This window comes from Panthera leo, chromosome D3 (assembly GCF_018350215.1).
Source record: "Panthera leo isolate Ple1 chromosome D3, P.leo_Ple1_pat1.1, whole genome shotgun sequence".
In the NCBI taxonomy this organism is placed as follows: Eukaryota; Metazoa; Chordata; class Mammalia; order Carnivora; family Felidae; genus Panthera; species Panthera leo.
In genome coordinates, this window is record NC_056690.1 from 70,423,621 (window position 1) to 70,441,832 (window position 18,212).

Below are 18,212 nucleotides of genomic sequence, written 5' to 3' on the forward strand. Positions count from 1 at the left end.
ATGAGAACAGGTTGCTTTTAATAAATATACATTGGAATATATATTAAAAGCAACCTATTCTCATGTAGTATTTACCAACAAAGTAACAATTACTGGATGTACTTTGAAGAAAAAATTTTAAGAATCTAGGCAGGAGCTATTAGGATAGTGGAAGGGGGTTGGTGGCATTATGGCATCAAATTGGAAAAGAAACAAACATTCAGACCTTCTATGGAATCTGTTACCTAACAAGAAGGTAATTATTTTTAAAACCTCAGTGGAGAGTCATTTTCATTCTTTTGAATAGAGAAGAAATTCTGTAAGCTTAGTCTGTCAGACACTACCCAGTAGGGGAAAATGAGAACACTGTCTCTAATCTGGCCCCAGCGCCCATGGTATGAAACAGCCTGCGTAAATAGTAGGGGTATAATGATGAACATGTTAGAGATTTGGTTAAAATCTTTTTAAAGGATGATGTCTTAACCAGGAAGCTGCTTCAGAGTCACCCTGAAGCTTTTTTGTTTGTTTGTTTGTGTGTTTGTTTAAGTTTTTATTTAAGTAATCGCTACACCCAACGTGGGGCTTGAACTAATGGCCCTGAGATCAAGAGTGGCACACTCCTCTGACCGAGCCAGCCAGGCGCCTCCACCCTGAAGCTTCTTTACAATACATATGCCTCTGCCCCTTCCTTCCAGGTCCCCTGGACCACCAGGGACAGCCTTGGCAGGTGTATTTTCAGCAGGTCCCCAGGGGATTCTGGCACACATGCACCCTGCCTCCCAACCGTTGCCTTCAAGTGTACATCTGAATTATCTGGAGAGCTAACTGATGGCTCCCGCTGATGCAGTGGCTCTGGGGTGGGGCCTGAGAGTCTGTATTTCTTGCCATCGGCCAGGTGATGTCTAGGTGTTGGCACAGAGAAGGCATTGAGTGGCTTTCTTCCAGAGTTTTGAGTGTGATGTGCAGTTTGTTTAGTGCTCATATAGTACATACTTTATATAAAAAAAGACAACTGGAATTATGTCCTTCCATGTAATTGTTTTCATCCACTTATGTCGAGTTTTTGTGGGATGTTTATAAGGACAGGAATTAATATAGAACTTTTAAACAGATTTTTCTGAAAATATATAAATAGAATACTGTTCAATTCTGAAGTATAGTTTTTTTTTTATTTTTCTAAGTTTTAGAAAAAGTCCTAATGTTTGTTTATTTTTGAGAAAGAGTGAGAGTGAGCAGGGGAGGGGCAGAGAGAGAGGGAGACAGAAAATGTGAAGCAGGCTCAACGTTGTCACCGCAAAGCCCGACACAGGGCTTGAACTTACAAACTGTTAGATCATGACCTGAGCTGAAGTCAGACACTTAACCAACTGACCCGCCCAGGTAACCCTGAAGTATAGTTTTTAAATGCGCTTGTTAAGTAAAACCTAGCAGCCAGTTTTCACTTATGAAAAGATTAGCTATCTGGGGCGCCTAGGTGGCTTAGTCGGGTAAACATCCAACTTCGGCTCAGGTCATGATCTCACGGTTTGTGAGTTTGAGCCCCACGTCAGGCTCTGTGCTGACAGCTCAGAGCCTGGAGCCTGCTTCCGATTCTGTGTCTCCCTCTCTCTCTACCCCTCCCCTGCTCACGCTCTGTCTCTCTCTCTCTCTCAAAAATAATACATGTTAAAAAAAATTTTTTTTAAGATTAGCAATGAAATGGGTAATTGTTTCTTCTCTGTTGGTTGCCTTATGATACGACTTATCCTTTGTCTTTTCTTTCCTTAAATTATCAGCTTCTGCAGAAATAAGATTCTGCATTCTCCTTTTTGCAAAGAAGTTGCTAATGAATTAAGACCAAAGCATAATTATTAAGGGGCACGGAGCATAATATATTTACTGCCCTCACATAACTGAGAAAACTCAAACGGGTGGTAGAGGAGTGAGACAAGTCTTGCCTTAGAAAGAACACTTCATCCAAATACTCCTGTAGCTTTTTTCCCCAAGCCACTCAGTAGCTTTCAAAAAGAACTTCATACTGTTGAACAGCTCCAGGGTTCTGTTGAATTCACCAAAATGGAATCCTCTCTGTTGAGTGTAAATAACACTTAAGGACACTGATAGAAATCTCAAAGCTCTCTGCTGGGATTCCATTTAGAGGGACTACCCTAAACAGTGAAATAGCACCAATATCGTGTTTCCATCCAAAACACGACCACACATATTCAGGGACTGGCACATTGCTGACTTTATAGGAGAGAACACAGAATCATTATCTACGTTGGCTCTCAACTGATTTGTGATTTGTACTTTAATGTGCATCTAAATGTTAAGATGAAATAAATCCTCTACAGCCAAGCTTAAATAAAGTAACATATTTAATATTTAAAATAGCCAAGATAATTTGACTATAGACAACTTCCCCCTCATCTGAAATGAGAATGTTTTAATGGAAGCAGAGTAAAAGCTCAATGCTTTTTTTCAAATTTTAATACATTCAGCTGGACCTGATTAGGACATGACTCTTCGTGCATAATTCTTGCCAGGAGTTACTCAGGTAAACTGGTGATTAGACTTTAAAACAATAATTATTTCCCTTCTTGGATAAGGAAAATGGTGCCTCTCAGAAAAGTAACATGATATATTATGATACATGATGAGGAAATGTGTTCATAATTTAGTTGCATAAAACATACAAATTAAGCCAGATGACTTTTGGATGCTTTGTATATTTATGTACAAATATTCCCCAGTACATTTTAAGTGTACATTTTTCTGATTTTAAGTGTATATCCTAATAAGTCATTGATTCCTACAGTCATTGAATGTCACCAACATGTTAGGTATGTACAGTTAGCAAATAATGCTAAAGTCAATTTTATGGATAGCACCTGGTCTCCTTGTAAGCATCTAATAGGCGTCAGCGTACTTCATTCGCAAATCACCTCCTGTCACTGCACCTGTTTTAGAAAGGCCACAGGCACAGGGAGGTTCAATGCCTTGCGCGAGGTCCTAGCTGGTGAGTAGCAGAGTCAGGGCTCTTAACCTCAGCCCCTCTCAAGGAAGAAGGGCCTGTGTGACGGGTGATTTTATCTGGATCTTAAATACGTTGTCTCCAGGAACTGTTATTTCAGATGAAAACTCACGTGTTCTTCTAAGATTAGACTTAGGTCCTTTTAAATGTGTTTTATCAGTTTACTTGATTTTTACTTTGTTCCCGTATATAACTCAAATACAATATAACACTGTTGTGTTAGTCTTCAGCATCTTAAGTACTGGATGTAACCATAAAAGATTTGGTTTTGAATTTGATAACTTCTATCAAAGATTCTCAAGAGCTAGTTCACTAACACTTTTGATTTGATAATCTTTCCAGAACCACCAATTGCTATCACTGCTATGCAAACCAGTTTCAATAATGCTTATACACTTGGTGCCTCTGCCAATGTGAATTTGAATTGTGAGATATATTTCCATATCTTGAGGCAATGATATTTTGATACACTGATAACTATTGTATTATAGGCATGTATATATGCCTATAATATGCATAACTTCTTCCATTAAAAACTGAGAACAGTTGGGGTGCTTGGCTGGCTCAGTCAGTAGAGCATGTGACTCTTGATCTTGGGTCATGAGTTCAAGCCCAGAATTGGGTGTGGAGCTTGCTTAAAAAAAAAAAAAAGTGAGGGGGAGAAAAAGCTAAGACTTAAAAAGTAGAAATATAAAAATGTATGTGTGGAATAAGGAATTTCTGAGACCTATTTTAGCTAAATATTTGACAAAGTAGCATTTCTGCCTAATGTTTTATTATACTTTGCCTAATGACCTTTAAAATTAACTGAAATTAAAACCATGTTTTTGCAATTGATACTGTGTTCCCTTTGATAACATCCCAAGCATGAATTACTAATTTCAAGGGAGTCATGCATTACAAAAGTGACCGCTTAGCCTTTCCCACCTGTGCATTTAAGATAAAAGGATGGGATAATCTTGTGGTAATTGCTTAAGGGAATTACCAGTTTAAGGGGAAAGCCTTGTGTAGAGTGTTATACCAGACTGACTTATTCCAGATGGTTTCAGGAATCTGTAAACACTCCATAATGATGTGAGTTGTTTTTTCGCTTTTGAGGTACATAAATTGTAATGAGATGTGTGTATTTTCTTAGTAAAACTTCCCATGCATAAAAAATGTGTTATGACCTTGTTTTTAGAGGCACTTTCAAAGCTCGGTATTATCTTAAACCTTAAAACACACCCCAGAACACCTGCTCCCTTGGGAGTGCTCTGGGCTTAGCTCTAGATTCACACGCGGAGCCCTACTCATGCTCACCAACTTTTCCTTTTGTTCAGCTTCCTACTTTATCTCCTTATTTAATCATAGCACTAACGGAATTGTTCCTTATCCCTTCTCCCCCACTACATATACATTGCAAGACCCAAATGTTAGAACACCAAGTCAGGAAAGATTGTACATTGATTTTGTGATAAAGGGGGGAAATGGTAGAACAGCTAATACGTTCTGAGTGCTTACCTTAAGCCAGGCACTGTTCTAAGTACCTGATATCTATTTACTCATTTAACCTTCAAAACAACCTTCTGAGGTGTAGGTACTACTATTTTTCCTGTTTTGCAGATGTAGACTCTCAGGTACAGAGCCCTGCAGGTCACGTAGCTACCAAAATGGCAAAGCTAGGATTCAGACCTCTCGCATCTGACGCTATGTCAACTACTCTTCACCTACTCTGAGCACAGCCCACACAGCAGAACGTGGCTGCAGAAAATTACAGTCGTGCTGGCTGTCTCACTCAGTCATCATCACTAACTTTAAGATGGGCATCCAGTGACTGACACCTTCCCTGCATCAGACCTCGGACATCTTCCTGCATCCCCACTCACTGCAGACAGCCTTGCTTCCTGTCTCATAGAAAAACCCAACAGAAGAGAATGTCCCAAGTTCCCCTTCCCCCATCTCCCCAGGTACCTTGAGAAGGTGAGAGAAACAGCAGCTCCTGACATCCAGAAGCTGGCCCCACCTCGATGGCTGGCCTCGCTGTGGCTAGGAGCTCATGGCTAGGCCTCCGTCTTCTCCTGTTGAACGTTACCCAGCTCACAGGACGTCAGTGTCAGGCAGGGCCACTCTGACCACAATGGTCAGGCCAAGAACTTCTGTTCTTCCTCCCCTAAGCCTTCTCTTCCCCATCTCCAATTTTACCTAAGTGTCTCAAGCCAAAAGCCCTGGAGTTATCCTGGACTCCCATCTCTTTCTCTCATACCTTATATCAAATCCATCAGCGATTCTTGTTGGCTCTATCCTTAAATATATTCCTTTTCTGTGGTTGTTGTTTTTAATTTTTTTTAAACATTTGTTTATTTTTGAGAGAGAGAGGGAGACAGAGGATCCAAAGCAGGCTCCGTGCTGTGAGCACAGAGGCCAATGCAGGGCTCAAACTCATGAACCTTGAGATTATGACCTGAACCGAAATCAAGAGTCGGACATTCAACCGACTGAGCCACCCAGGCGCCCCTGAGTGATCCTTTTAAACATAAAATGGAGTCACTTCTCTGTTCAAAACCCTAAACTGCAAAACCGAAGTCCTTATGGTGCCACAAAAGGTCCCACGTGATCACCCACCACTACCTCCACCACCACTTCCTACTTCTCTGACCTCACCTGCTACCCTCCCTGCTCTCTTGCTCTAATTCAGCCATACTTGTCTTGAGCACCCAAGCAAACTCCAGACAGAACTTGGCATTTGCTGCATCCTCTGCCAGAACATTCTTGACATCATCTTCTCTACTTGCTTCTTTAGGTCTTTGCTCAGATGTCACTTCTCAGTGAGGCTTTCTCTAACTCACCTTTTTCTTCTTTTTAATGTTTATTCATTTTTGAGAGACAGAGACAGAGTGTGGGCGGAGGAGGAGCAGGAGAGGGAGATACAGAATCCGAAGCAGGCTCCAGGCTCCCAGCTGTCAGCACAGAGCCCGACGCGGGGCTCAAACTCATGAGCCACAAGATCGTGACCTGAGCCGAAGTCAGACACTTAACCAACTGAGCCTCCCAGGCACCCCTCTAACTTACCCTTTTAAAAATTGCAGCCCAAACTCCCCAGCATTCTCTCTCCTCCCTATTTTTCTCCACGGAACTTATCACCTCCCCTCTATGTATAGTGTTGCAGGGTAGATAGAATGTGCTTTCTTCCTCTGCAGAAGCCAAAGCTAGTGGGGGAAGATCTTCCATTGCCCTACCTCATGGCTGCCAAGAACAGTGGTCAAGTATCAAGTGATGGTTGGTCAATGGCAGTGCCCTAAGAGGATAGTGAGGCAAGACCTTGCATGTGGTTTCTGCTGCTTGCATTAGTTCATGGTTTCTGTCAATTTTGTGGGCTCTCCACTCTGCTTTCATTCTGTAATTTAAATTAGCCAAAGTTGGTTCTATGCTTGTAACCAATAATTCTGATTGACATGCAATTAAGATGTCAGCTACTTATAAGTATGTTCATATTTGCCCATCCAACAATACTTTGAGCAAGTCAAGAGCTGGGTCATGTCTTGTATGTATTTTGCAGTCTCAAAATCTCTTTCTCACCCAGTTCGGGGCTCCTTCTCTATATAGGTTTAAGCAGTGCTTGATTTCAAATAATTGAATGATGAGCAAAAAAGTTTCTAAATATAATTTGAGTGATAAAAATAAAGTCACGGAGCCTGCCATGTTATCACTTTGTGGGCTCTGAAACTTGCCCACTGCTTTTACGAATTTGTCATTAGAGTCATTAACCTTCCCCCTTAATTTCAGGTCAGTTACAGTTGTAGATGTAATGATAGGTAGGTTAGTTTACTGATTTGAGAAGACCACTATTATATTACATCAAGGTTACCTCTAACCAGAGAATGAGAGAAAAAAGAGAAGGCACCTTTCTCCTATCTGTGTAAATCATATTATTAGATGTGCTAGGTATCACTTTGGAATGACTCACATTTGAATAACACTTTACAAAGCATTTTCAACAAACACCATTTGGTCTTTGTAACAAAGGTTTGAGGCAAGAGCAGACACAAAAAATCCAGACTCAAACTGTCTTTTGACTCAAAAGTTCATGCTGTTAAGTGATGTAAAAAGACAAATGACAAATTTGGAAAATATTTGCACCGTATATCATAAAGAGTTAGTATCCCTAATATATAGAAAGCACCTAAAAATTCAGAAGAAAAAGACCATTAAAATAAAAAAAAAAAAACTGAACAGAAGATATGCACAAAATGTTCACAGAAAAAAATGCAAATGACCCTTAAACTTATGAAAACATACCCAACATAGCATGAGTTGAAAGATAAATGCAAATTTCAACTACACTAAGATGTTAGATTGGCAAAAACCCCAAACTTTGATAACATTAATGGTGGTGAGGCTCTCAGGATAAAGGTACTCTGATACGTTGCTAATGGCGAGGCAAATGACACAACATCCAGAGCAGTAATTCTGGCATTGTCTAGCAAAATTATACATGTAGTTACCAGTCGAGCCATCCCACTTGTAGGAATCTATGTCAAAGATACACTTGCAAAAATTAAAAAAAAAAAACTTATACACATATTATAGCAAAAGACTGTAAACAACCCAGAAGACTGACTGAATAAACTATAGTATAATCCATTCAGTATTAGATAACTGTAAAAAGGAATGAGGAAGAAATATGTATCCCGATACAGGGTTGTGGTAGCCAAGGAGATGTGCTATTTGGAACTTCTTTCCAAAAATAACTTGCTGCAAGGAGTGCATCTTTACTGATGCTTTTTGCTTTTTCACATGTATTTGCTTCTTGAGAGAGAGAGAGACAGACAGACAATGTGAGTGGGGGAGGGGCAGAAAGAGAAGGAGACACACACACTCTGAAGCAGGCTCCAGACTCTGAGCTGTCAGCACAGAGCCCAATGCGGGGCTCAAACCCAGGAACCATGAGGTCGTGACCTGAGCCAAAGTCAGATGCTTAACTGACTGAGCCACCCAGGTGCCCCCTTTGCTTCTTTAATCATGATTTCTTTTAGTTCTTTGAACGTATTTATAACGGCTACTTGGATAGCTTCGTCTGATAAATCTAACACCTGGGTCACTCTCACAGGCGGTTTCTGTTGCCTGCTTTCTATTATACAGGTCATAGTTTCCACTTTCTTTATATTTCCCACATTGTTTTTGTTGTTGTTGGAGAATGCATATTTTAGATAATATATTGTAGCAAGTCTGGGTATTGCCCACCTACCACTTCTGAAACTTGTTATTGTTATTTGCTTGCTTATTTGTTTAATGACTGCTGGATTCTTTTATTGGAGCCTATTTCCCCTAACCCTGTCTGCCTACAGAGTTAAGCCTCTGATATTTGCCCTTAGGAAACACAGTCTTTTTAGGCCCACTGTCATCCTGGGCTGATAGTGGTTTTGACAGGGCCCTCTTTGTCTCTTTCCCTAACTATACCAATCTGTTAAGCTTTCTGATTGCCAGCTGATTGCTTTATTATTTTCAACAATATCCAGGGCATAGATTGCCCCACAGACTAAAGCAATCAAATTTGAGTTCCTTTGGAGGGACAGTTTCTCTTACTGTTTGAATTTTGTTCTGATCTCAGGTAGGCTCCTTCCATTGTCTTGTGCCTACTGTCCCTTATTAGGAAAACTAGCTGCTGACAATTTAGCCTGTATGTCTAATGATTCTACCAATCTCCTCCCAGTTCCCTTTCACCATCATTTCCATTCATTTTGTAAGTGTCCTTAAGCTTGAATGTCTCCACACTCTATTGCAAGTAAAACTAATACGGTGGAAGAGATTAAAAGATACATTTTTTAAAAAGTTTATTTTGAGAGAGAATGACTGGGTGAGGGGCACAGAGAGGGGGACAGAGGATGTGAAGTGGGCTCTGTGCTGACAGCAGAGAGCCTGATGTGGGGCTCGAACTCACAAACTGTGAGATCACGACCTGAGCCGAAGTCAGACATTAAACAACTAAGCCACCCAGGTGCCCCAAAATACACGTTTTATTTTTTTTTTCTTACAGCGAGTGTAAGCAGGGGAGGGGCAGAGAGAGAGGGGGAGAAAGAATCTTAAGCAGGCTCCATGCTGAGCATGGAACCCAACACAGGGCTCCATCCCATGACCATAAGATTCTGACCTGAGCGCATATCAAGAGTTGGACGCTCAACCTATTGAGCCACCTAATGCCCCTAACAGGTAGATTTTAGGTCTGCTTCTCCCCCCAGGCAAAACATCTTTGCCAAGGCTCTGGAACTGGAGACAATGGCATGCTACTCACTCAGTGACATCCCCAATTTAGGAACTGGGCCCTTGAGGAGTGGAGTAGAGACCTCAGGTCTTCTTGGTTGGCCGCTCCCTCATGGAACCACCACTTTATGAGCCAGGCCAAGGGCAATCAGGACCCTTGTACTCTCGCTAAGCCACGTCTAAGCCAAAGCCTCCATCCTGCCTCTTCGCTACACTTGCCTAGAATTTAGCTTCACCAACCAGTAGCTGGGGGCAGCATGAGAAACACCGATATGCTAGCCCTTCCTGGAAGACAGCCCCCCTGACTGTGAGCTGGGAGAAGGAGTCTTGTGTTATTGGTTGTGCCAGTCTGGTGTGGAGGTTCAGTCTCACTGATTTGGGAGAGAAAAGGGGGGAACCAGGTCTCAGTTCAAATACTATAAACTCTCACTGTTTCTGCTGAATTTTGGTAGAATTTTTGAATAAATGTTTCTTCATTTGCTGAATGTCCTTAGGACAATTTCCAGAGACTCGAGGTGATTTTGTTTTTATCATTTTAACCAGTTTTCCTGGGGAATGGGCCCATAGGCACCTCATGCTGTCATACTGGAAGTTCCTCTAAAACTAATTTTAATAAAGTATCACCAGGGCACCTGGGTGGCTCAGTTGGTTGAGCATCTGACTCTTGATTTCGGTTCAGGTCATCTCAGGGTTGTGGGATGGAGTCCCGCATTGGGCTCTGCACTGGCCATAGAGCCTGCTTAAGATTCTCTCTCCCTCTCCCTCTGCCCCACCCCCCATTTACAAAAATAAAAAATAAATTTAAAAAAATAAAGCGTCAAGGTGCTTGGGTGACTCAGTCAGTTGAGTGCCCGACTTAGGCTCAGGTCATGACCTCACAGTTTGTGGGTTCAAGCCCTGTGTTGGGCTCTGTGCTGACAGCTCAGAGCCTGGAGCCTGCTTTGGATTCTGTATCTCCCTCTGTCTCTGCCCCTCCCACGCTCTCTCTCTCCCTCTCTCTCAAAAATGAATAAAATATTAAGAAAATATATTAAAAATATTTTTTTAAAGTAAAGTGTCACCTATGGAAGGAAGGAATATTTTTCTGAATATGATTTTGACTTTGGAACCCATGTAAGTAATTTACATAATTTAAAACAAATTTTAAAAAGCAGTACCTAAAAATGGAAAATAAGTAAAAAATCTAACTGTATATCAGGTTGGTGGCATAACAACATGGAAAAAATAATTCTTTTTTCTTTTTTCTAAATATATATTTTTGAGAGAGACAGAGGGACAGAGTGTGAGCTGGGGAGGAGCAGAGAGAGGGGGAGACACAGAATCTGAAGCAGGTTCCAGGCTCCAATCTGTCAGCATAGAGCCCAACTTGGGGCTTAAACTCACAAACTATGAGACCAAGACCTAAGCCAAAGTCAGAGGCTTAACCAAATGAGCCACCGAGGTGCCCTGAAAAAAATAATTCTTAAGAAACCTAAAAATAGGTTTTTGACTGTATATACCTACTGTGATATATACAGTGGTTTGCTAAAGTTACTCTCCTGGAGCCAAATCAAATTATGCTAATGTCATTAGGAACCAAGATTTTTTTTTTTTTTTTTTTTTTTTTTTTTTGAGAGAGAGCAAGCAAGAGAGAGCGCTCATGTGAGTTGGAGAAAGGCAGAGGAAGAAAGAGAATCTTAAGCAGGCTCCACGTCCAGCTCAGAGCCCCATGCAGGGCTCAATCTCATGACCATGAAATTATGACCTGAGCTGAAATCAAGAGCCAGATGCTCAATTGACTGAGCCACCCAGGGGTCCCAAGGAAACAAGATTTTTTATTTAAGTGACATCAGTATAAAACTAAACAAATTAAGTAAAAACTCTGTAATCTTGTAACTGAATTGAAAAAATCAGTATGAATTCATGATTTATTTTACTTTAAATTTTTTTTTTTTAATGTTTATTTATTTTTGACAGAGAGAGAGAGAGACACAGAGCATCCGAAGCGGGCTCCAGGCTCTGAGCTGTCGGCACAGAGCCTGATGCGGGGCTCTAACTCACAGACCGTGAGGTCATGACCTGAGCTGAAGTCTGATGCTCAACCGACTGAGCCACCCGGGTGCCCCGATTTATTTTACTTTTAAAAATATGTATTTATTAGCTCTGCCCACTAAAAGGCCTAGAACAAGCCTCTAGATCTAACTCCCATGTGATAGGAAATGCATGGGATAGAGAAACATGTTACATGGAGACGGAATCAGCCAAGTCCAGAATTTCAGAAACTCTAGAGTATAAGTGACCCAATTTCTTCCACAAATAGATGGCAAGAAAAAAGGAGAGGGAAAAGAAACCATCAAAGTTTAACAGAAACTTTAGAAACTCATACTAAATGCAGTATAAACATTTTCTTTTGAATCTTGGTTCAAACAAACCAACTACATATGAGACTCTTTGGGAATAATTAGGGAAAATTGAACACTGAACAGTTATTAGATGATATTAATAAGTAACTGGGTATTTTAACAAATTAGATGAAGGAATTGCTAACTTTTTCAGGGGAGACAATAACATTAAGAGATTTTTAATGTCTTTATTGTGTATTTTTATTTTCTGATTTGAACAAATGAGCCTCAAAAAGTTATGAGATGATCAGGAAAATTTAAACAATGAATGGATATTTGATATTAAGGAATTATTGTCTCCTTATGATAATATGATCATATAACAAAAAATTTATCTTTTATATTTATATACTCAACTGCCTATCATCATTATGTAGTGATAAGACTTTACCAAAAAAAGGATTCTTTTTTTTTTTAAGTGTATTTATTTATTTTTGAGAGATACAGAGACAGCATGAGCAGGGGAGGGGCAGAGAGAGAAGGAGAGAGAGAATCCCAAGCAGGCTCCATGCTGTCAGCACAGAGCCTGATGCCAGGCTCAAATTCACCAAACCGTGAGATCATAACCTGAGGGGAAACCAAGAGTCAGGTGCTCAACTGACTGAGCCACCCCAGGCGCCCCCCAACAGAGGATTCTTAAATGCTTATAGAACTATTTATAGATAAAGTAATATTGTGTCTGGAATTCGCTTGAAAATAATCCAGGTTTTTGTTGCTTTTGAAGGGGGAGGGGTTGGTTGTAGGTGAAACAAGATGGACCAGATGTTACTATTGAAGGTGAGTGATCACTATTCATTAAAGTTCATTAGACATTTTCCCAACTTTTCTATATGTTTAAAATGTCCCATAATGGAAAGTTTTAAAAATAAGCAAAAAGTTCTTCCCGTGATTCTCTAATGGGAAGAGAAGAGGAGTTGGGAAGAGGAGTTGTAGGAAGCCTTGATGGGTAGGCAGGAATTTCTGCGGCAGATAAGTCCATGGAGGGTACTGCTGTGGGTAACCCGTAGCTGAGTTGTGACCAAGACCTCGCTGTAGAATGATGTGTGTCTTCCTGGGCCCTCCTGAGCTAAGCAAGTATCAGGATAAATAAAGTTCAAGTTCTGGTGTTTAATACTTTGCTAAGGCAGACCCCACATGACCAAATCCAACTTATTTTTTTCCTTTTCCAAAATACCAATCCAAGTCTCAACCATCCTACTGGACCCAGCTCAAACCCTTCCTTTTCTTAACTAACTGCATATCTAGTCATCTCTCTTTTTCTATATTTTTGTCACTCATTTCGTCTTCTTGTTTGTTCCCTCATATTGTGAGTTGGTGGCTTCCCAAGACATATTTTTCCAGCCTCAGTGTATGCTCCTAAAGCCAGGGACTATGACATACTCAAAAAATTATTTCAGCATCAAAAATAATACCATCCACAGAGCTGGAACTCAATTAATACTTGAATAAAGGCTTTGAAGAAGCCAAAAAGTAAATTATGCCATGGTCTATTGGATAAAACAGTCGGGGTGGGGCAAAAGGGTTCTTGAGTCCTCTCTCCTGGTAGTTCCAAAACCCCCACAGTCCCAGCACCTCTATTCCTGTTATGAAACTGTTGGATGCTTTGACCATCTCAAGTATGTCTAGCAAAACTCAGGGCCATCTGGCACTGCATAGGAGCTTAAGATACCTTTTTTTTTTTTTTTTTTTTTAGGTTGGAATTTAAGCCAAGTTTTTTGCCCTTGTGGTAATCACCACGTGCAGTTTCTGCACAGAGCAAGTCTGGGTTTTTCGCTGTCCTGTCCAGCAGGCTATGCTGTGCACAAAGAGAACACACCAGCAATGTTTGTGTGAAAGCAGATATCCTGTGTATCCCTAAATAAAGTGGAATAGAACGGAGTTCTCAGGATCTATAGTAATGCTGCTATGAACTCTGATTCAAAGGCACATTGCTTTCTCTTAAGGCATCGTAGGCTTAAACGTTTAGATTTAGTGATTAAAAGAAAGATTTATTTCAGCGCAAGACTAGAAATTACACAAACATATGCAGCAACAAAGCATTAGGGACAACACTCATCTGGGAGCACGCTGGAAAACATTACACGTTTCTCCTTTGGGCGCTGTGGTCCTCACAGGTGACCGCTACCACCTTTACCCAGAGAATTCTGCGGGCGAATGAAGGCCGACGGGTACCCACGCGGACCTAGAGGGCCCCTACCATCGGTGCGGAGCTCACCCACGCGGCCCGGCCAGGCCAGGCCCGGCACCACCGAGTGCGGACCTCCGGCGCATCCTAGAGCGGCCACACGCGGCCACTGCCCGCGGGGCACTTCCGCCCGCGCCGGCGCCGCCCGGTGGACGGCTGGGCCTTGCCGCGGGCCTGCGCCTCCCTCGGCTCCTGCCGCGGGCCTCGGGTAGTGGGTGAGTGGGACGGGGAGCGCCGGAGAGGGGCGGGCCAGGGTCTGCGCCGCCGTCTGTCCGCGTTCGCCTTGTGGGCCGAGCCGCGCGGGCGGGCGCGCTTCCTCCGGACTCGAGGGCCGGGCCGGAATGGAGGACCCAGGCCCGGGGAGCGCCCGGGAACGAGGACGCGCCTAGTCTGTCCTCCACCCCCCCACCCCCACCCCAAGGCGGGAGCCCCCGCCCACCCCTCCTTTGGGAAATTGACATTGACTTGAGGGCGAGCCTGGGCTCGCTGGTGGTCGGAGACCTGGCCTGTGGCCCTGACTCGGCGTTGGCATCTATTTGTCTCCGGGCCACGGTTCTTTCATTTCCAAAATGGAGGAAGGCAGTATGCGCCCTACCTAGATCACAGGGTGATTGCAGGGTTGGCGCTGCCTGTATGGAAACTGGTTCTCAACCCGGCAGCCTTTAGAATCTTTTGGGAGCCTTCCCAATGCTGAGTCCCCAGAATCACCAGGTGATTGGGATATCCTGCCGGGACGAGAACCACTGGTCGGGAGTGTCAGGTGACAGTACTGTGGTCGTGTGCTGTGTTCTCCACTGGAATGTGCACTTGGTCCAAGGTGGATCATAGCCATGAGAAAGCAAGTGGCTGGTTTTATGTTCAAGAAGACAGGGACCAAATCCGGTCTGGTCACATTGAATTCCTGGTGCATAGAATGGTGCATGCCACAAAACATGAACCATTGATTAAATAAAGTAATTTCTGATTACTTTCCGACCTACTGGGTGGGTTTTGATCATTTGGCTCATTTTTTAACTTTTTATTGTGGAAACTTCCACACATTGAAACAAGATACTGTACCGAATTCCCAACTCTGTTGGGTGACTCTTACGCTCACCTCACTAGATTATTTGAAAGCAAATCTGGATGTTCCGTTTTGTCTATTAAATACTTGTTTGCATTTATAAAACACAATAATTCCTTTTTAAAATATCAATTTAATAAGCATTTCATGTTACCATCTATCCAGTCAGTGTTTACATTTCCCCAGTTGTCTCTTTTTTTCCCAGTTCTCTTTTTCAGTTTGCCCAAATCCAGATCCAAACAAGCTACACGTGACATTTGGTTGACATCTCTTATATCTCATTTAATCTCCTTATGCCATCCCTCTTTATTTTTTTTCCTCTGTATTTTACTTGTTGAAGCAACCTATTCATTTGTAACATTTCCTACGTACTGGATTTTGCTTCTTCCATCCCTGTGTTGTCCTTTAATAAACTGGTATTTAGATTACAGGCTTTTTCAGATTTCAGGTCCTACTTTTTGGCAAGAAAACCTCATAGTGTTATTGTGTACCTCCTATTGCAGCCCACCAGGAGTTACATAAGGTCTTGTTTCTCTTTGTGGTGTTAAGATTGGTCAGTGGGCCTTTTCTGTACAAATCGCACTGCAGGGTAACTAAATAATTGGCCAGAGATTTACAGAAGGATGCCAACTAATAACTTCAGAAGGAATGAGAGAATATCACCTTTTGGCAACCTCTAGTGAAATAACCCAGGCAATGATTAGTGGTTGTTAAACATCAGGAAGAGAGAGACATTCAGACAGCATGTGCTTCCTGATGGGAGTACCCAATACCACGTAAACAAGCATTCTTGGATAAATACTTATGAAATATTCTTGGATATGAATGTGGGTGGTGGATATAGACCAAGATTGGCCATGAGTTGCTACTTGTTGAAGCTTGGCGATGGTCATGTGGTAATGCATTATACTAATCTCTCTACTTTTGTATGTGTTTGAAATTTTTCAAAATAAAATTTTGTTTTGTTAAGTTTGACTAATTGGCTAGTGAATTCAGGTCAGCCTGATCCATCCATTATAGTTCTCCATGAGCCTTTCATTAAGTGATTCTCAAACCTGACTGCACATTAGAATCACAGGGGAAGTATTTTTTTTTTAAATACTAAAACACATGTCTCACTTGCAGAATTTCCTTTTTAATTGTTCTGGGATGGAACCCAATTATTGATATGTCTTAAAAGCTCTCCAGGTGATTCTAATATGCTCTTGAGTTCTGTACCATTGGCCTAGATCCATTATTTGTTAGGGATTGCAGAGTGATTATATTTTATTATTCCTTCTGCATTTATTAGCTTTTAAAATGTTTGACTTTCTATATTGTGTTATTCCCATCTCTGTTGCAAGCTGCAATCCAACAGGAAAGCCTCTGCAAATTACCTAACTATCAGAGGAATGCTTGATTTTGGAAGTAGAAGTGTGGAGTAACACATGGAAGGGACAGTAGCATAACCTAAAGCCTGTGCATGAATTGGAGAGATGTACCATCTGTGTGGGTGAGGTGTGTGTGTGGGGGGGGGGGGGGGTGAGGTGGGAGGGCTGACTGTGTCCCCAAACGGAAAGGAAGATTCGGTGATGTGTAGTTAGAAAAGTATGTTCGGCCTTGTGACACATTTCTTTTTAATAATCAGTATTAAATAAATGAAATAAACATTGAAAATAAAGTCATCAGATGCTGCTCATTGCAATGAAAACCAGTCCAAAGATTTAAAAGAAAACTTAATGACCACTCCCCACCATCACCATTTTAATCACTCCTGAGATAACCAATATTAACAATATGCTGTGTATCCTTACACACAGACTTTCTCTCTCATATAAATGCAGAGGTTTGGGGCATTGTTGTAAAAATGATGTTGTAAAAATCTGTAACTTTTCTCATTGTCGTCCCTCCAGGACAAGAGTTACAGAGCTGACTTAACTGCAGAATAAATAGTTGATGGTAGGAATGTACAGTAAAATATTCAGTCATTGTCCTGTTGAAATATATTCAGACCGTGTCCAAATTTTAGCCACCTTAAAAGTACCACCAGAAACATTGTACATAGGTCCTTTATTTCTATAGTGTCAATTCCCCAAAATAGGGTGGCTGAGTTAAAATGTACTGTTAATAGCATCATTATTATTGGTAATACATATTGCCAAATTGTGCTCCCAAACATAAAAGCAGTTTACACCTCTGCCAGTAGTAACATATGAGAATACCCATTTCCCCCTGTGTTCTACCTATTCATTCTTCCCTCCTTCCCCCCCAAACCACTCTCAACCACTGGTCTTTTACTGTCTTCATAGTTTTACCTTTTCCAGAACATTACATAGTTGGGATTCAATTACAGTTTTTAATTGACTGGATCTGGCAGTTTTTTAACTTGTTTGTTTTTGTACGTGTGAGCAGCCACCCAAGGTTTGGTAACTTGTGGTTTTAACTCACTAAGAGTTATTCAAATCTTACTTGGGATTTCTATGGAAACTTAGAAAATAAGAACCCAGTCTCTTCTGAATAACAAAAAGATAAATGAACAGTAAATCTCACAACGACCTGTTTTTGGTGATATCGAGCAGTGATGTGTAATAATCCCTGGGTAATCTTTTCATTGCAGGGTGGAAGATGTCTATGGATGTGACATTTCTGGGTACGGGTGCAGCATACCCATCCCCAACCCGGGGTGCCTCTGCTCTGGTCCTTCGGTGTGAGGGCGAGTGCTGGCTCTTTGACTGTGGGGAGGGAACTCAGACACAGCTGATGAAAAGCCAACTTAAAGCAGGTTAGTGTGCATTCAGCTCTCTCACCAAGACTATCTCTTATTCTGCTTCATTTTCTTGGCTCTCCTTGAGGCTTTTGCTCAGAAACAGCCCTCACAGTTGCATCCCACTTCAGTGCTAGAGCCCTGGCAAGGTTGGGAAGACCCTCAGGCATCCAGCCTCCCCCACTGAACTTTATCTACTTGTTCGTACTGTAAATGTTGAGAGCAAGGATTTATATAGGGTTAGGGGGTGGAGGATGGGTTGGGATACATGAGGCATATTAGATGGAGACTATGCAAGCAAAGGAACAGTGTACATGATTCCACCAGGAGATGGTTGTCAGTATCACGAGAGGATACAAAGAGCAATAGACATTCAGAAGAGTGAGGTGTTCTTTTTCATGTGAGGTTATCAGGGTAGGCCTGTCACAGAAGGTGACCTGTGAGTCATTGAAGGAGGAAGAGGGATTTGCTGGGCTGGGGAGATGAACATGCAAAGGCCCAGCGCCAGGGAGACTGAGGAATACAGTGGCGCAAAGCCTTGGCCTAGAGTCAGGCCAACCTGGGTTGCAGTCCCAGCAGTGTCTTGGCTTTTGGCCTTAGCAGATCAACAA

General features: G+C 41.9%; 1 protein-coding gene across 6 annotated transcripts in view; it reads left to right on the forward strand.

Moving 5' to 3' along the window:
- ELAC1 (elaC ribonuclease Z 1) overlaps nucleotides 1-18,212 on the forward strand; it is a 28,183-nt gene that overhangs the window by 489 nt on the left and 9,482 nt on the right. The window contains exons 1-2 of one of the 6 annotated variants that reach the window (XM_042911172.1): nucleotides 4,886-4,951; nucleotides 17,455-17,619. In XM_042911172.1, the coding sequence (XP_042767106.1) occupies nucleotides 17,463-17,619 (157 nt within the window). In that variant the 5' untranslated portion in view covers nucleotides 4,886-4,951; nucleotides 17,455-17,462. Of the gene's footprint in view, nucleotides 1-4,885; nucleotides 4,952-12,166; nucleotides 12,388-13,928; nucleotides 14,011-16,264; nucleotides 16,356-17,454; nucleotides 17,620-18,212 lie in introns of those variants that run through there. The other 5 variants (XM_042911173.1, XM_042911168.1, XM_042911169.1 and 2 more) reach the window with 5 other exon arrangements.